Source organism: Macrotis lagotis, chromosome X (assembly GCF_037893015.1).
Source record: "Macrotis lagotis isolate mMagLag1 chromosome X, bilby.v1.9.chrom.fasta, whole genome shotgun sequence".
NCBI lineage: Eukaryota > Metazoa > Chordata > Mammalia > Peramelemorphia > Peramelidae > Macrotis > Macrotis lagotis.
Genome location: NC_133666.1, coordinates 133,008,609 through 133,028,391, shown reverse-complemented (window position 1 = coordinate 133,028,391; position 19,783 = coordinate 133,008,609). Strand labels below are relative to the sequence as shown.

Genomic DNA, 19,783 nt, shown 5'->3' with positions numbered 1-19,783 from the left:
GGTGAGTATTTAACACTACGAGTACAGGGGCTATCTAACCTCTTTTTTGTATCCCCTAGAGCTTAGCACAGTCCCTAACAAACAGTAAACACTTAATAAATTTTAATTGATTGATTATGATCTTGAGAGTAAACAAGAACCTGTTGAAACAGTGGGGGTGCATCGGAAGGGCTAGGGTCTAGTGGTCAGGATTTATTAAATCATAAATTTAAAACTGGATGAAAACTTTTGGCCATTGAGGCCAATCCCTTCACTTTTCAGATGAGGAAACTGAGTTTCAGAGAGGCTGGTCACAAACATATGGGTAGTGTCTGAGGTTGGATTCAAACACAGGACTTCCTGACTTGAAGTCCAGCACTCTAACCACTATAATGTACTATACTGCCCAGTTTGGCCATGAATAAGCTCTAGAACCTTAGATGAGTCACTCTGAGCCTCAGTTTCCCTAGCATTTGTATTTATTTTATAAATATATATTAGTATCCATGGTATAGCCACTCTTACTTCACCCCCATAGTAGGTGAAATTCTTGAATTTTTTCATTTATATTACAATATTTCAATATCTAGCATAATATATAAAACATTGTAAGCACTTTGGAAATATTTATTGTAGAAGGTATGGTGGTCCTATAATCCCTCCTGCTGGGAAAGGCTGAGTCTGGTGGATTGTTGGATCTCAGGAGTTCTTAGCAGCAGGAATATTAAGTCAATTAGTATGAACCCTTAGTACTGGAATACACCAGAATGCCTAAGGAGGGACAACCCAAGTTTGAAAATTGGAGCACATTAACTTCACCATGCTCATTAATACTGCCATCAAGTCTATGAGTGATCACTGCTCTTAAAACTTGGGCAAGATAGAAAGACCCAGCTTTCAAAATTCCAAAATAGACAATAAATTGAATGAATGAATGAATGATTGCTTATTGATGGCTCAATCTATTAAACAAGGGATTTTGACTAGATGAATTTCAAGATTCTTTCTAGTCATAACATTCCATGATTCTTACTTTGAACCTCAGGATACTTCATCATCAGAAGAAGGCCCCAGCAAAGTGTTGTCGATGATGTCTCTGTTCCAGCACTAAAAAGATCCAATGTGGAAAAGAGTAGATTTTTCTCATGGAATTCAGACTTTGGATTTGGGGTTTCCTAAAATATACATACATCATTAACCATAGTCACTGTTCACTATTGCTCTCCAGAAAGAAAAATAAGTGTACATAGTACACACTTAATCTTAATAAACATTAGGTTATTTGGCATTCTCCATAACTTTAAGTCTAAACAATCAACAAAACAAAAAATCAAGAGCTGATTTATAGCATCTGCAGATTTCCAAAGTACAAATGCTCACACTGAAAACTGGACACTTTGGCTTGCAAGTCCACATGAGCTAGTTCTAGCACACCTCTAATTATGTGGTACTGACCTGTAAGGAAAATGGATGCTATTACTCTGAGGTTCAGTAACAGAAAGTAGATTTGGGGCATATGAACAAGGAATAAAAATTCCAGTAGAATGCTCACAATAGAGATTCCACAGATTTCTATAGCAAGAAGACTTGGTTTAGTGCCATTATATTTAGGAGCAGTACTAGTCCATTAGAAAGAAGGGAAGAGAAATGAATTTATCTCATTTGGACTTTACAATAACCCTCGCAGAGAGGTGCTTTTATTATCCTCACTTTATAGTTGAGGAAACTAAGTGAGATAGAAGTTAAGTGACTTGTTCAGGATCACACAGCTAGCAAGTGTCTGAATTTGGATTTGAACTTGGGTCTTCTGAAGTCCAGACCCAGGTTCTCTATCCTCTGGACTACCTAGCTTCCACTACTTGATGTTGTTGCCATACAGTCATTTCAGTCATGTTCAACTCTTCGTAAGACCCACTCTTAGCAAAATAATTGAACTGGTTTGCTATTTTTTCCTCCGGCTCATTTTATAGGTGAGGAACTGGGCAATTGGGGTTAAGTGACTTGTTTAGAGTTACACAACTAGTAAGTGTCTGAGGCTACATTTGAACTCTGGAAGACAAATCTTCCTGACTCCTGATCTAAGCTCAGCAAACTTTAATAACTCAACCTCTGGGAACAATTTAAATGGAGATAATAATATTGGCCCCATCACATGGAGTTTCTTAAGTGGGTCAAATATATAATCCATGTGACAATAACTTGAAAAGTTTAAAGACTTATAGCAGTTTGAGGAATTGGACAAGATGATCTCTGTGTACCTGGGTTCAAATCTGGTCTCAGACACTTAATAATTACCTAGCTGTGTGGCCTTGGGCAAGCTACTTAACCCCCATTGCCTTGCAAAAAAAAAAAAGATGATCTCTGTGGAATTTTCCAACTCTAAATCCCAAGATTCTCTGATCTAACTGAAATGATCTTCTTGAGGGCCAAGAATTCTTCTAATTGCATCTCTAACAATGTAGTGTGGAATTCAATTATCAAGAGACAATAATAAAGGGAACTTCTTAACACTAAGGTAGGTTGGGAAGTCTTAGGAGGTAATGAGCTCACAAGGCACTGAAGAAGGGATTGCTTCTTTGAATAGGACTGGATGACTTTGGAAAACAGTTCCAAGTCCAAATTCTGTGATGACTTCATAATCATGTGATCATGTGAGAAGTTTTGGTTCCAATTCTAGCTTTGTGTACACTTAGTAGCTGTGTGATTGAGCAAATCATTTAACTTCTATGAAACTCAGCATTTACCTCATAGGAATTGTCAAATGCATGCATAGTATTTTGAAAACATTAAATGTCTATGTAAAGGGAAACTATTGCTGTTGTTATTATTCTTATTACCATTTTAAAACTCAGTAGAAAACTTGCCAAGAACATTGACAGAGCTCAAAATCCTGGAGGTTTATAGAGTGACTCTGCAGTTAACACAGAAATTGTGCTTACCTGTTGCTTTTTTAACAAAAAGGAATCCACAAAGCCAGTTAAATGACTGACATTAAGATGGAGAGCATGCTTCTCAAATAGCTTGTGCATGAAATTGTTCATCTCCTGAACATTCTGTAGGATTGTCCTGTGGGCTCCAATCATGAATCCCAGAAAAGGATAGTAATTATATAGCTATGCAGGAATAAAAAATGAGAAAAGAGGTAGTTATTGCAAGCATGCTGATTACCATAGATTAATAGCTGCCATCTGGGAGAACAGAATGAAAACCTGCTTATATTTTTTGTATAAAATACTTTCTCCTCACAGAAGGTCTGACAATCCTCATGGTCCTACCTTAACACATTTTATTATGTTCCCCCCACCCCCACTTACAGGATCCAGCCACATGAGCCTTTATTAATGCTCCTTTATTTTTTACAAAGCATTTTTGAAAGTACTGAGAATAAATATCTGTTCATGTTTTCCTTAAAAAAAAAAGCTCATTTGAATCTAATTAAACTAATATGCGTTTGAAGTGATGGCCTTGATAGTGCCTAATAAAATATGCTTAGGCATACTCAAATATGCTTTCCAAAGAATTTATTCAAGTTTACATAAATGCAAGTTTCTCAAATGCACACCTTTGATTGTTCCAAGGGAATATGCTACCCTATCAAAGGCATAGTATCTACTATTTCTAATCATGCTCCATGCTGTTTGCCCACCTGGGAAGCATAAGACTTTCCTCTCCTGAAATGCTGTCCACACTTCTCCCCACATATTCCCAGTTTCCTTCAAATCCTTATTCAAATGATGAGATCTTTCCTGATGTCTAATGTCTCTTCACCACCTACTCCTCAACAAATACCTTCTACTCATTTTCCATATACAGGGTGTCCCAAAAGTCATGGCAAATTTTAAGCCTTTAAGACTTTGAAATGCACTAAGACTTCTAGGACATCCTATATTTTATATGTACCTTCCCCCATTTCCCACCCTGGTTCCCCAAGATGTAAGCTCCTTGAGGGCAGAGCTATTTCACTCATCTCTAGGGTTTAGCCACGGTACCTGGAAAGGTGGTTGATACCTAGTGAATGCTTACTGATGGACTGATTAATACAAGTCTTATCCATTCTATCAGTATCAACTCAAATAACCTCTTCTAGGTGAAGCGTACATGGTTCACCTCCATGCCAAAGGGAGTTCTCTCCCCTTGAAGTTACACAGCATTCTTATTTACACCACTCTTTAGGTAAAAATGATGAATTGATTTGTGATTCGTGGGTGCTATTGTTTATCTTTCATATTCAAAGGAGACTAATGACATTACAGGGTGATATCTTGACTTGCTTATAAGTTAGATTTAAATGAGGTAGAGTTACACAAAGTTGATAGCTTCACTGTCTCTTCCAGAGTCATCAAACTTGAGTGGTTAGGACAAAAATCAAGATGACTGACAATAACCCAGCATGCAATGGACGACCCTGGCATCTTTGATGTCTGACCAAGTTCCAAGCCCTCCACAGCACTGGTCTCCACCATGTTCATGACTGTTGGAACATATTGTTCTCTTCCATCCATTCCCTCTAGCTCATTGACATATTTGAGGCCTATCAGTTATTCTCATTAGGTTTAGCTTAACTGCTGAAATGGTTTAGCCAAGTTATGACCATTGACTGTGCTATAGTTTCTTATTGGATAGCCTGTGGCCCAGTGCAGCTCTAGATTCATGTGGACATAAAAAGTCTTATCTTAGAAACTTTTCAATAAGAAATACACTCCATGACTTGTGTTTTGACCCTCACTCAGACAAATCTGAAAACATTAGAATCTAGCTAATGTGAACTCTTTCCTGGTATATTATCATAACACCATAAATAACCATTTGATTATAATGCACACTGCAAAACAGGTAAAAGACAAAAATGAAACTTGGACCCAAGTCCTGAAGCAAGAAACAAACACAATATCAATAAAGAAATCACTACTATATGGAAAGAATTGGAGCTTCTCCAGTGAGGACCATAATGGAGTCCCAGTCTCCGGTTTCCCCCTGGAATCTTGAGACTTGCTTCTTTGCATTTCCAAAGACCTGGTCAGCATTTATCAAGCCCTTGAGCATCTGCACAGTTCAAACAAAGTTACAATGACTTCCAGAGGTCCTGCAGCTGGCACTGACCCAAAATACCTCAACCAGTGGCTGCCATTATTTTCAGACACTATTCCTCAATGGCTAAGATTTGTCTTCTTGCTCATAGAAGAACCAGCAATCTGCATTCTCCTATTCACCTTGGGTTCACAGCATTCCAGGAAATACAGTGTTTTTTACCCTTCCAATCAACACTCAATCACCTTTCTCTTCCAAAGGATGGGGGAAAGAAGGAAAAATTCAAAGCAATGGTTTGAAAATTAGAGTACCTAATTAAGATTATAGGTCTTCCATTTATAATCTGCCATTTAACTCATTTACTCTCTTGGGGGCCTCAGTTTCTTCATCTATACTATGAGGAGGTTGGACTTAATGGTCTCTAGTGTCCCTTCCAGCACTAAATCTACGAGACCTCATATGCCTTCTCTATTGTCTCCCAAGTTAAACATATTATAGTACTTGCAATTTATAGCAGGTTCACTGGCACATTACATAGTTAGCTACAAAAATACATATTTTTCAACATGATATGGTAGGATTGTGTACAATAGAATATGCAATAACAGCAAATATTAGTTACTCAAATTAGATCAAATACACAAATCATATAGAGGTACATTAATGCTCTTGAGTCTTTTTCAGTTGTATTCAACTCTTCATGACTTTAAGGATTTCTTGGCAAAGATACCAGAGTGGTTTACCATTTCCTTCTCCATTTCATTTTATAGATGAGGAGTTAACGTTTTTAAGTGACTTGCCCAGAGTCCCACAGCTAGTATGTTTCTGAGGTCAGATTTGAACTCAGGGAGGAGTCTTCCTAACTTTCTGGCATACTCTGGTGCCACCTAGCTTCCATGGAAGTATGTACCACATAGCATTTGACTTTAGAGTCCTAGGTACTTTTCAGACATATATTCAATTAGCCAGGTGCCATTCTGATTCAGCAGGAACAATTGTTCCTGGTTAAATCAATACCCATTCCTCTGATGGTGCCATATGTCAGCCTGGTCACCAACTGTATAACAAGGCATTTCTTGAGTCAGTTGCTATTATTTCTATGCCTTTGGTTTCTTTACCTTTGAAAAACAATCTAGTTTTTAGGACTTCCAGCCAAGATGGCGGAGAGAAGACAGGCACAGTTCTAAAGTCTCCTGATCTCTTCCCCATCTATCACATGAAACAAACCTCTTAAAAGAAATCTGAACCAGAAAACCCAGAAAGAAAAGACAGGAGAGGAAAATATACCTCAGGATTTGTTTCCCGCAGCAGCCTTGGCTGAGTACCAGCAGGTGAGTCTGGGCTCCAAGGGAAGATCAGCCCGGCACCAGCCAGATTAACAGCTGAATTGGAACCAGGAGTCTGAGGGCCCTAGAACTGGACCTGATGGATCAGCAGTAGGTCTGTATGAAGGGGGCTTGGGTCCACGGGGAAGCAGAGGTGCTGGTGTTGGTGCTGTCCCCCTGGAGCTTGGGGAAGGGGTTGCAGGGAGAGGTCTGGTGCAGGAGAGCTGCAGACTCCATCCCTGGGCTCCTCAGGTCTGAGAAACTCTGAGTCCATGCCTCCATTGCACAGAGGCCTCCTCCCAAACAAATGCAAACTACTTCTGCCTCAGGCCCAGGTGTGTGAGCATAAGAACCAGCCCAGCTGAGGAATGACCTCAGGCCAGGGTAAAGCCCACCATTGATTGAAGGCAAAAGAATTCAATACCTCCAACTCCTCCCTTCAAGCAAAGGGAGAAGGCCTCTCAACCAAGATCATAGACACTCCAGAGAGGGCAACTAGCACCCCCTCCTGGCCAGCTGGATAAACTGCATTCAGTAAAGCCTTTAACGATCCCAAGCCCAGGTGAACCAGCCCCCCCCAACTCAAAGTCTTAGCATAATGAAGAAGGGTCAGAGGAAAGGTGGATCCATAGAAAAATTCCTGAAAGGGAAAGACCCCAACTCAGAGAGTCCTGGAACCTCTGAGGAGAATACAATCTGGTCTCCAGCACAGAAAGACTTCCTTGAAGAAATAAGGAAGGAGCTTAAAAATTTGGGAGAGACAATTAATACCTTGCAACAAGAAAACAAAACCTTAGAAAGTACAATTGGACAAACACAAAAGGAGAATAAATCTCTCAGATCCTCAAATGAGCAAATGCAAAAAGAAATTAATTCTCTCAAAACCTCAATTGGTCAAATGGAAAGCTCTTTCAAAAATAGAACTGACCAATTGGAAAAGGAGTTGCAAAAGGTTAATGAAGAAAACTCCTCCCCCCAAAAAAGAATGGAGTCTACAGAAACTAATGACTCCATGAGACAGTAAGAGTCAGTTAAACAAAATCAAAAAATGGAAAAAAATAGAAGCAAATGTAAAATACCTCATCAACAAAACCACTGACCTCAAGAATGGATCAAGGAGGGGGAACCTGAAAATTATAGGACTTCCTGAAAACATTGAAGAGAAAAAAAGCCTAGACTTAATATTACAGGATCTAGTGATGGAAAACTGCCCTGACATCATGGAATCAGAGGGCAAAGTAGTTATTGAAAGAGTACATCGATCCCCACCAGAAAAAGATCCTAAAATGAAAACACCAAGGAATGTTGTGGCCAAACTCCAGAACTATCAGATAAAAGAGAAAATCCTGCAAGCAGCCAGAAAGAAGCAATTTAAATATCAAGGAGCCACAGTAAGGATCACGCAGGACCTGGTTGCATCAACATTAAGGGACTGAAGGGTCTGGAATGAGATATTTCGAAGAGCAAGGGAGCTTGGAATGCAGGCAAGAATCCACTATCCTGCAAAGCTGAGCCTTCTCTTCCAGGGAAAAAAATGGACATTTAATGAAATGGAAGAATTCCAAAAACTTTATGATGAAAAGACTAGAGCTAAAGAGAAAATCTAGACATCAAACAGGAGGTTCAAGAGACACATGAAAAGGTAAAAAAAGGGGGGGGGGTGGTAAAAGGAAAAAAAAATGCTATCCAGTAAGTTGAAACTGGCTATATCCCAGCATGGGGGAAAAAAGATTCTCATAAATCTTGAGAATTGTAACTTTAACAGAGAGAATATACCTAGCCAGAAATGATGGACATCCATGACCTATCCATGAGACTGCTATCTAATGGGATGTAACTGGCTTTAACCCCACTTGGCAAAAAGACTCATAACTCTCAGGAATTTTGACTCTATTCAATAGAATATACTGAACTAGAAGGGACAGACACTCAGAATTTTCTATGACCTAGATAGAATGATCTAAAAAAATACACTACCTCCCTAAAAAGGGGGACAGGAAAGAGACGGGAGGAGGGAGGGGATTGAATGGGACAAATCTCATTACACTAAGAGGTACAAAAAACCTATGGTAATAGAGGGGAAGAAGGGAGCAGAGGAGAAACACCTGAATCTTCTTCTCATCAGACTTGGCTTAAAGTCAACCTACACATACTCAGTTAACTTATAAAACATCTAACCTTTCAAGTATTAAAAGGGGAAAAGGGGAGGGGGGATGGAGAAAGGGAAGGGTAATGGGGGAAAATAAGGGGAAATAACAAAAGGAAGGGAAGGGAAAAGGGAAAAAGGGAAAGGGGAAAGAAAGGGGAGGGTGTGATATAGGAGGGCAAACACACTGAAGGGGGTGGTATTCAAAAACAAAATACTGGGGAATATGGATAAAGGTGGGGAAAGGGGGAAAAATACAGAGGAAAGATAGTACAGAGGGCAATAAAGAATTAGTAATCATAACCTTGAATGTGAATGGGATGAACTCTCCCTTAAAACATAAGCAAATAGCAGAGTGGATTAAAAACCAGAATCCTACAATATGCTGCTTACAAGAAACTCATTTGAAGCAGAGAGATACATATAGAGTAAAGGTAAAAGGTTGGAGCAAAATATATTTTGCTTCAGCTGAAGTAAAAAAAGCAGGGGTAGCAATCCTTATCTCAGACAAAGCAGCAGCAAAAATAGATAGCGTTAAAAGAGATAAGGAAGGAAACTTCATCCTCCTAAAAGGTACCATAGACAATAAAATCATTTCAATATTGACTGTATATGCACCCAGTGGAACAGCACCCAAATTCTTAAAGGAGAAGCTGAAAGAATTACAGGAAGACATACTCAGCAAAACTCTACTAGTAGGAGACCTCAACCTCCCACTATCAGATCTAGATAAATCAAATCATAAAACAAACAAGAAAGAAATTAGGGAGGTAAATAGATTGTTAGAAAAATTAGATATGGTAGACTTATGGAGGAAACTGAATGGGGATAGAAAGGAATATACCTTTTTCTCTGCAGTACATGGAACTTATACAAAAATTGACCATGTACTAGGACATAAAAACCTAATGATCAACTGCAGAAAGGCAGAAATAGTGAATACATCTTTCTCAGATCACAATGCAATAAAAGTCATATGCAATACTGGGCCAACAAGATATATACCCAGTGCAAATTGGAAACTGAATAACCTCATTTTAAAAAACGAGTGGGCCAAAAAATAAATTATAGAAAGAATTAACCATTTTATCCTAGATAATGATAATAATGAAACAACATACCAAAACCTATGGGATTCATTCAAAGCAACTCTCAGGGGATATATTATAGCTCTAAATGCTTATATGAATAAATTGGAGAAAGAGGAAATCAATGAACTAAACATGCAACTAAAAAAATTAGAGAAAGAACAAATCAAAAATCCCCAATCAAATACCAAATTAGAAATTTTAAAAATTAAAGGAGAACTTAATAAAATCAAAAGCAAAAAAAAACATTGAATTAATAAATAAAACCAAAAGTTGGTATTATGAAAAACCAATAAAATTGATAAACCTCTGGTCAATTTGATTAAAAAAAAGAAAGAAGAAAACCAAATTGCTAGTATTATAAATGAAAAAGGTGAACTCACCACCAATGAGGAGGAAATTAAAGTAATAATTTGAAAGTATTTTGCCCAACTCTATGCCAATAAATTTGATAATCTAAGTGAAATGGATGAATATTTACAAAAATATAAGTTGCCCAGGTTAAATGAAGAAGAGATTAAATACCTAAACAACCCTATCTCAGAAAAAGAAATTCAACAAGCCATTACTGAACTCCCTAAAAAAAATCTCCAGGGCCTGATGGATTCACAAGTGAATTCTACCAAACATTTAAGGAACAATTGGTTCCAATCCTATATAAACTCTTTGGAAAAATAGGGAAAGATGGAACTCTGCCTAACTCTTTCTATGAAACCAATATGGTACTGTTACCTAAACCAGGAAGAGTTAAAACAGAGAAAGAAAATTATAGACCTATTGCCCTCATGAATATAGATGCAAAAATCCTATTAGCAAAATGACTACAACAAGTCATCACTAGGATAATACATTATGATCAAGTAGGATTTATTCCAGGAATGCAGGGTTGGTTCAATATTAGGAAAACTGTTAGTATACTCAATTATATCAATAACAAACCTATCAGAAATCATATGATCATATCAATAGATGCTGAAACAGCTTTTGACAAAATACAGCATCCATTCCTATTAAAAACACTAGAGAGTGTAGGAATAAATGGACTGTTCCTTAAAATAATTAGCAGTATCTATCTGAAACCATCAACAAGCATTATATTCAATGGGGAGAGGCTAGAGGCATTCCCAATAAGATCAGGGGTCAAACAAGGGTGCCCATTATCACCACTACTATTCATATTGTATTAGAAATGTTAGCATCAGCAATTAGAGAAGAAAAAGAAATCGAAGGAATTAGAATTGGGAAGGAAGAGACAAAACTCTCACTCTTTGCAGATGACATGATGGTCTATCTAGAGAATCCCAAGAAATCATCTAAAAAACTACTGGAAACAATTAGCAATTTTAGCAAAGTTGCAGGTTATAAAATAAACCCCCATAAATCCTCAACTTTCCTATATATGACTAGCAAAAAACAGCAGGAAGAGCTAGAAAGAGAAATTCCATTCAAAGTAACCTCAGACAGTGTAAAATACTTGGGAGTCTATTTGCCAAGACAGACTCAGAATCTTTTTGAAAACAATTATAAAACACTTCTCACACAAATTAAATCAGATTTAAATAACTAGGCAAATATCAACTGCTCATGGATAGGGAGAGCTAATATAATAAAAATGAGAATTCTACCAAAACTAAACTATCTGTTTAGTGCCCTACCAATCAAAATTCCAAAACATTACTTTAATGAGTTAGAAAAAAATTGTAAGTAAATTCATATGGAGAAATAAAAAGTCAAGAATTGCCAGGAGCTTAATGAAAAAAAATGCAAACGAAGGTGGCTTAGCACTACCCGATCTAAAATTATATTATAAAGCATCAGTCATCAAAACTGTTTGGTATTGGCTAATTGTTCTCTTTAAGGATATGATTTCTCTCTCATCACACCCAATTTGGATCAAGGTACACTATGGAAACAAAGTAAAAACTGACGGAGTGCTATCTGTGGGGTGGGGGTGGGGGAGGGAAGCAAGATTGGGAGAAAATTGTAAAACTCAATATCTTTAATAAAAATAAGATGTTCTCTTTAGGTAAAAAAAAACAATCTAGCATTCTCAAGCCCACCAGAATTAAGTTCCAAACCAGGACCCACAAATGGTACAGATGAAATGGTTTTCTCTATAGACCCTCAGGTAACTTCTCTTTCTAGTCACCCTAACTCTGTTAGCATAAAATTGTCCTCCAATAATGTCCTGGCAATAATGTGTAATAATAATAAAAAAAAAAGAGCTCCTATTTATTTAGCCTCTTAAGGTTTACAAACTATTTTACATATATGAGTTTATTGATTTCACAATTAGCCTATAATTTGAGAGCTAACTATAATCTCTTCTAGTCCAGATAAGGAAATAGATATGTAGAGAGGCCAAAGAATTTGCCAAGCACCAAAGGCAGAATTAGAATCCAATTCTATCTTATTTTAACTCCAACACTCTACCCACTGTAGTATGTGGCCTCATCAATAAAGGATTTGCTTAAATCAGCAAAAAAGTAGCACTGGTGCCCTAGGGAGACATGTCATTGAGCTCTGATCACAATTTCCCCCCCTTCAAAGCAATTATGAGTTTATTTAGAATAAGACAATAAATAGTCCACAAAGTTAAGTTGCATAATGGATAATGAATTGGGCCTAGAGTCTAGAAGACCTGAATTCAAATCTGCCCTCAGACCCTTAGTAGTTGTGACCCTGGGCAAGTCACCCAATCCTGTTTGTCTCAGTTTGTTCCTCTATAAAATGGCAATAATCACCTACCTCCCAGGATCATTGTGAAGATAAAAAATGAGGTAATATTTGTTAAGTATTTAGCACATTTTCTGGTACATTGTAGGTAATGTAGTTAATTATTATCATTCTTTTTCCCTGATAGGAGAAAGAAATAACAATGATGAAGCCTTTAAAAATAGATCACAGAATTAGAATTCTGTAGGATTGCAGACATTATCTAGATCAACCCCTCTACTTTACAGATGAAGAAATTGAAGTCTAGAAGGTTTAAGTGACTTGTTCAGTTACATTGAGGGCTGGGATTCAAACTCAGGTCTTCCAACTGAAAATCCAGCTAGCAGAAGTAGCAAAAATTCTCACATCTCACACTACCAAAATAAGGTCAAATTGGGAACAGGATTTAGCCATAAAGGATGATACCATAGATCAATTAGCAGATCAAGAAATACTATATCTGTCAGATCTATGAAAAGGGGAGAAATGTATGATCAAACAAGAATTAGAGTATATTATAAATTGCAAAATGGATGATTTTGGCTATATTAAATTTAAAAGGTTTTGCACTAATAAAACTAATGCTACCAAAATTAGAAGGAAAACTGAAAGCTGGAAAACAAATTTCATAGCTAAGTGTTCTGATAAAGATCTCATTTCTAAAATATATAGAGAACTGAATCAAATTCATAAGATGTCAAGTCATTCCCCAATTGATAAAGTCAAAATTTATGAACAGGCAGTTTTCAAACAAAAAATTAAATTTATATATAATCATATGAAAAATGCTCCAAATCATTACTGATTAAAGAAATGCAAATTAAAATAACTATGAAGTACCACATTACACCTATCAGATTGGTTAAGATAACAAAAAAAGGAAAATGATCTATGTTGGAGAGGTTGTGGGAGGATTGGGACATTAAAGCACTATTGGTGGAGTTGTGAACTAATCCAACCATTCTGGGGAGCAATATGGAACTATGCCCAAAAAGCAATAAAACCAATTATACCTTTTGACCCAGCAATACCAATATTGGGCCTATATGCAGAAGAAATCATAAAAAAATGGGAAAAGTCCTACATGTTCCAAACTTTTCATGGCAGCCTTTTTTGTAGTAGCAAAGAATTGGAAATTGAGGGGATGCCCATCAATTTGGGAATGGTTGAACAAGTTATGGTGTATAAATGTTATGGAGTATTATTGCTCTAAAAGAAGCCATGAATGGTCGTACTCTTGAAAAGCATGGAACAAATTATAGGAATTGATGCTGAGCTAAAGGAGCAGAACAAGAGATCATTGTACACATTAACAACATCCAGCTGCTCTCAGAAGTTTAGAAAGCTAGAACAACCCTGGGAGATCTGTTATGGATAATGCTATACATCCAGAAAAAGAAAAACAAAACCAACCAAAAACTCTACAGAATCTGATTGAGAACTATTGTACTATTTTAAAATTTCTCTTATTTTCTTCCTATCTCATGATTTTCTTTCTTTTCCCCATAGCCCTAATTCCTCATACAGAAAATTACCTATCTGTAAACATATTAAACACAAAAACAATGTTCACCACTATTCACTGATGAGGGGAGGAGGGTGGGAAGGGAGGGTGAAGGAAATTATGTAACTCATAAAAATGCATATGCATGTGGATGATGTTTGAAATTTTCATAACATGTAATTGGAAAAATAAAATATCAATTGGGAAAAAATACAAATGAAAGAGGCAGGAAAAAAAGTAGAACTAGCACTTCCAATAGCACAAGACTCCCAACTTTCAGCCTAGAGTTCTTTTACTGCCTCTTATTTAAATGTATCTTCTCTTTAAGATTTTTTTTTGTATATGGCACTCACTTCCCGCTAAAGAGGTGAGGAGTTTTGAAGTCAAAGAGAGAAAAACATTTTGGGGCTTGGCCAATGTGGGAGTTTGTTTTACTGGATTATATATGCCTTTATCAGGGCAGCTAGGTGGCACAGTAGATAGAGCAACATGCCAGTGGTCAGGCAGACACTGAGTGACCCTGGAGGCAAGTCACTTCACCCTGTTTGCTTCAGTTTCCCCATCTGTAAAATGAGCTGGAGAAGGAAATGGCAAACCACTCCAACACCTTTGTCAAGAAAATCCCAAATGGGGTCATGAAGAGTCAGATACTACTGAATAATCATACATGTTTATGAGATTTGTTTTTAGGGTTGTGTTTTGGGGATAGAAGGAACAAAAAAAAAGATATTATACATTTATAGGAAAATAAAAAAAATGACTACATCCTGTCCCTTTGTGACAGGTCTCAGACATCTTAGTTCTAGTCACCTAATCCCCTAACATTTCTGTAAAAGTGCAAGATTTTTCTCTAGGAGATGAATTAAATATAGCCTTCTTTCACATCTCAGGCAATTTCTCACTTCTTAAAAATTTAATTAAGTTAATTTTAACTTAATTTGCATACTGAAACTGACCTTAACTTTTTTTAAACAACCTGCTTTGCCCAGTTGCTCCTAGCAACAATTTCAGATTTTTTTTCAATTAAGGAACATTCCTATAGAATAAAAATTGGCATAAAATGCTGATCACAATATTAAATGTTTTAAAATGGGTTGGGGGGCCACCTAGCTGTCCTCTAGAACCATACAGATAGGAATATCACAGTTATATTGTAAGTATATACTGCATTCAGTCCCTTCATAACCTAGATTCTTCTTTGACTAATATCTGCTTATTCTCTTAACTAACAGTATATCTTAGTTTCCTCATCTATAAAATATAGATAATAATAAGCTATCTATTAGGGGTGTTGTGATAGGTAGCTAGGTGGTACAGTGGATAGGATGACAAGAAAGATTCATCTTCCAGAGTTCAAATCTGGTCTCAGATACCTACTATCTTTGTGACCCTGGGCAAGTCACTTGACCCTGTTTGCCTCAGTTTCTTCATCTATTAAATGAGCTGGAGAAGGAAATGGCACAAACTCTTCCAGTATCTTTGCCAAGAAAATAGGATCACAACGACTTGGACATGACTGAAATGACTGAACAAAATAAAGGGGTGTTGTGAGAATTACATGAGAAGTGATCACAAAGCTCTTTGCAAACTTGAAGCCATTAAATAAATTATACTCTCCTATTTCAATGTATTTCTCTTCTCACCTCTCTTCTTTTTAACACTGGGCCTCCCCATCCTATCCAGGCTGCAAGTACTAAAACTATTCATAAACTCTATGGGAACTTTGACCTGCTCCATTTCTTTTTTTTTTTTTTTTTTAGGTTTTTGCAAGGCAAACGGGGTTAAGTGGCTTGCCCAAGGCCACACAGCTAGGTAATTATTAAGTGTCTGAGACTGGATTTGAACCCAGGTACTCCTGACTCCAGGGCCAGTGCTTTATCTACTACACCACCGAGCTACCCTGACCTGCTCCATTTCTTACTTATGTTGGCTTGCTACCTGCTAACTGCTTTATTCTCAGAGGTTCACCATATTGTTGCCAGACTTGGTACATATACACATGAACATTGCCACTGTAGCACAACTCCTAAACTCAACTGATCCACCAGTTTTGGCTTCCCTGGTTGCTGGGGTTACAGGTGTGTGCCACCATACCACATCAATTCAATTTGACAAACTTTTTTTACCTGTGGGAATAGAAGTGTGATACAGTGGAAAGATCATGGAATTTAGAGGCAAAACACTTGGGTTCAAATCACCGCTTTGCTACCTATAACTTGTATAATTGCAATAACATAACCTCTCTGAGTCTCAGTATTCTCATTTGTAAAATCAGAAAGATCAGACTAAAATGCTGTTGATGAAGCTGTGAACTAATATAAACACTCTGGAAAGTAATGAGAAATTAGGCTAAAAAAGTGATTTAATGTCCATTTTAACTGAATAATCCTCACTCCAATTGATAGAGTTGTGAGCTGACCAAAGGCCAATCAAACTGTACATACCCTTTGATCCAGCAGTTCCACTTCTAGTTCTCCAAAGAGATCATAAAAAGGAAAAAGGACCTACTTGTACAAAAATACTTATAGCAACTCTTTTTGTGGTTGTCAAAGAAATGGAAATTGCAAGGATGCCCATCTAATGTTGAACAAATTGATTGTGGTATATGAAGACAATGGAATACTATTGTGTTATAAGAAATGATGAATGAGCAGATTTCAGAAAAACCTACTTTACTGGGTTTTCAGGGCAGATATTGGTTTATCTTTTCCTTCTCTAGCTCATTTTATAAATGAGGAAACTGAGACAAACAAGCTAAAGTGACTTGCCCAGAGTCACACAGCTAGTAAGTACTTGATGCTGGAATCAGACTCATGAAGGTGAGTCTTCCAAACTCCAGAACTGTCACTCTATCTACTGTACCACATAGCTGACTTTTCTCATAATTATATCTTGTGAAAATTAATATTTTACAAGTTGAGCATAATATAGTAATCATAATAATAACTCATATTTATATAACAACAAAGTTTATAAAGACTTTCCCCAAAACAATATTTTAAGGTAGATGGTAAAAATATAATTATGAACATTTTATTGATGAGACCATTGCAAGCAAAAGAGATTAAATGTGATCCAGAACACACAGTTTACAAAGTGTCAGACTGGGGATTTAAAGTTAGGTCTACTGGTTCTAAGTCTAACATATTCTTTTCTTTTTCATGTTAGTCTTTATAGTAGAAAGAGAAGTGAACTAAGAATGAGAAGATATTGATTCTAGTCTTAACCAGATTAATTCTCTGTGGAATGAAAGTCACTTTCCCTTTCTTAGTTTCATATTCTTCATCTGTAAAATAAGGAGATCTAGAATGATCTCTCAGATTTCCATCTTGCTCTTTTTAAAAAACCAACTGGGACCTCTAGCTGGAACAGTGGATTGGAACACCAGTCCTGAAGTCAGGAGGACATGAATTCAAATCTGGTTTCAGACCATGACTAGCAAGTCACTTAACCTTAATTGCCTCAAAAAGAAGGGAAAAAACTAATGTCAATAATGGAGTGTAAAGGGTGCTTAAGGAAGAATAGTAGTTGGTGTAAAAACCCTTTTCAAGGCTGCTCATCCACCTTTGATGTCTCACCTGTGACTCCAAGAAACTGTGATAGTGATAATAGCACCCTGGTAAACTGTCTTGGCAGATGGGCTAAATCAGATTGTGGGTAGCTGATAAGTCCCAAATCCATCTGCATGTTAAAGGGGTGTGTACTCCAAGCATGTGAAGATTTTCACCAATGGAACAGGCAAATGAAAACGATTTGCTTCAACAGTCATGAATATGATTGAAGCAGATATTGTGGAGTGCTTAGAGCTTGATCAGCTATGGAAGATGCCAAAGTCATCATCCACTGCATCCTGGGTTGTCACTGGTCATCTTGACTTTTATCTTGCCAACTTCCATGACTCAGCAAGAGAGAGTGAAGCTTTGATCTTTGTGCAACTCTGCCTCATACACAAATCAAGACATCACCCCATGATGTCATTGGTCCTCTTTGAAAACAAAGGATAAATAACAATGACAACAATAACTGACATTTATGTAATAATTTAAAGTTTGCAAAGTGCTTTAATATTCAGTATCTCATTTGAATAACAGCTAAAAGGTATATGGTATTTCAAGTTGAACAAAGTATCTTATACATATAATAAGGGACTGACTGTTGAGCCCAGTCTTTAAAGACATGTACAATTCCTCATGTGGAAGATGAAAGGAGATTGCTTCTAGGAGATGATGATGATATATATATATATAATGAATATTATATGATAATATAAAATGGAAGTGATTTGGAGAGATTTGGAACTTCTGACACATACACTGCCTAACAACAATCCTGTGAAATAGGCAGACACACAGGTTGGTTTTTTGGTTATTTAGTGTTTTTCTCAGTCATATCCATGTCTTTGTGACCCCCTTTTGAGGTTTTCTTGGAAAAGATATTGGAGTGGTTTGCCATTTCCTTCTCTAGCTCATTTTATGGATGAAGACACTGAGGCAAACAGGGTTAAATAACTTGCCCAGGGTAATACAAGTAATAAGTATTTGAGGCCAGATTTGAACTTATAAAGAGTCCTGATTCCAGGCCAGGCACTCTATCCAATCCTCCATCTAGTTGCCATTGTAGGTACTATACTCAATTAACAGAACAGCAAACAGAGAGGTTAATTGTTTTTTCTTTTTGGTCCTATGGTCAAGAGGAGGATTTAACCTCAAGTCTCTTCAGATTCCAAATCCAGCACTCTTCCCACCATACATGTCTCTTCTAGACTGTTAGAAAACTGAGCACCAAAAAAGAAAAGACAACAGAAAATTACCTCAATCATGGCAGAGCCAGATAGTTTGACATTTTCTTCCAAGAGTTTCAACAAATACTGAAATTCACAATCATCATATTCATATCTGTTGCCAAAAAGGATGGAGCAGATGATATTTGAAGTAGCATGCTTCAAGATGATCGATGTGTCAAAGGGTTTACCTATATACAAAAGCATTAAAGAGAAGAACAAGGATGCCATAATTGGAAGAATGAAGTTATATAATTTGAGAAATGGAGGAGACATTAGTGGCAACCTATATAACAAAGCAATTCCCATTCTCACATATCCTCCAGTACGTGTGGACAGAACTGATGAACTAGTTGCACCTCACTCTAGGTCATGGATTTTTAATGGTTTCTCCAAAACTAGGGACGAATTTTCATTGAACCATTTCACCACTACTGCCTCCACCCCCCTCTTAATCCCCAGTGGCATATGTGACACAACCTGTCTTCATAGACATGAAAAAGAGAGATCTCAATGAATTTATTTTTCCAGTGGAACTATAGTTGTGCTAAATCATTACCAGGATTGAGCAAAGAGTCAAGTTTTGGAAGCAGAGATCAGGCTGTGAGGGTTCAATATCAATATAAACAATAGAGGGAAGGGTATGACAGAGAATTCCCTCAATTTGCTCTACTTTATTGTAATATTGTGAATGGTAGGGTATTGGTTTATCAGTTTATCCACATGTGTTTTCATGACTACAATGACTTTTAGAATATTCCGATAGAATAGTATAATTATATCCCCTAAATCCCTCTAAATTAAGAGTCAGAAGGCCTGGGATTTGAGTTTTGATCTTGCCACTCAATCTTAGGTAAGTCACTTTCTTTCTTTTAGTTTCTTCTTTGGTAAAATAAGAGAATTGGACCCAATGATGACAAACTAGGGTGGAATGAAATACCAGTTCTCTGCCCTAATGACCATTTTAAGTATGCAAAAAGATATAACAAAAAATACAATATTTCATGCATTTAATACTCAAATAAGAACAATAAAAAAGGTACACAAAACTAGATTATGTTATATTACTCACAGTAAGTAGATGTATCCTTGTACAATGAAAGCAGTCATATGACCACAGTAGCCAGTATTGGAGCATATGCAGAAACAAAACTCATTCTACCTATTCTAACTCTTTTTTTTTCTTCTACTTTCATGGTTTCTGAAATGAGTGATAAA

At 36.9% G+C, this 19,783-nt stretch overlaps 1 protein-coding gene across 1 annotated transcript in view; it reads right to left on the bottom strand.

Moving 5' to 3' along the window:
- LOC141498839 (cytochrome P450 2K1-like) overlaps positions 1–19,783 on the bottom strand; it is a 66,140-nt gene that overhangs the window by 10,872 nt on the left and 35,485 nt on the right. Inside the window, exons 6-8 of the mRNA XM_074201915.1 lie at positions 18,596–18,756; positions 2,919–3,092; positions 1,013–1,154 (exon numbers count right to left, since the gene is read on the bottom strand). Coding sequence (XP_074058016.1) covers positions 1,013–1,154; positions 2,919–3,092; positions 18,596–18,756 — 477 coding nt within the window. The remainder of the gene's footprint in view (positions 1–1,012; positions 1,155–2,918; positions 3,093–18,595; positions 18,757–19,783) is intronic.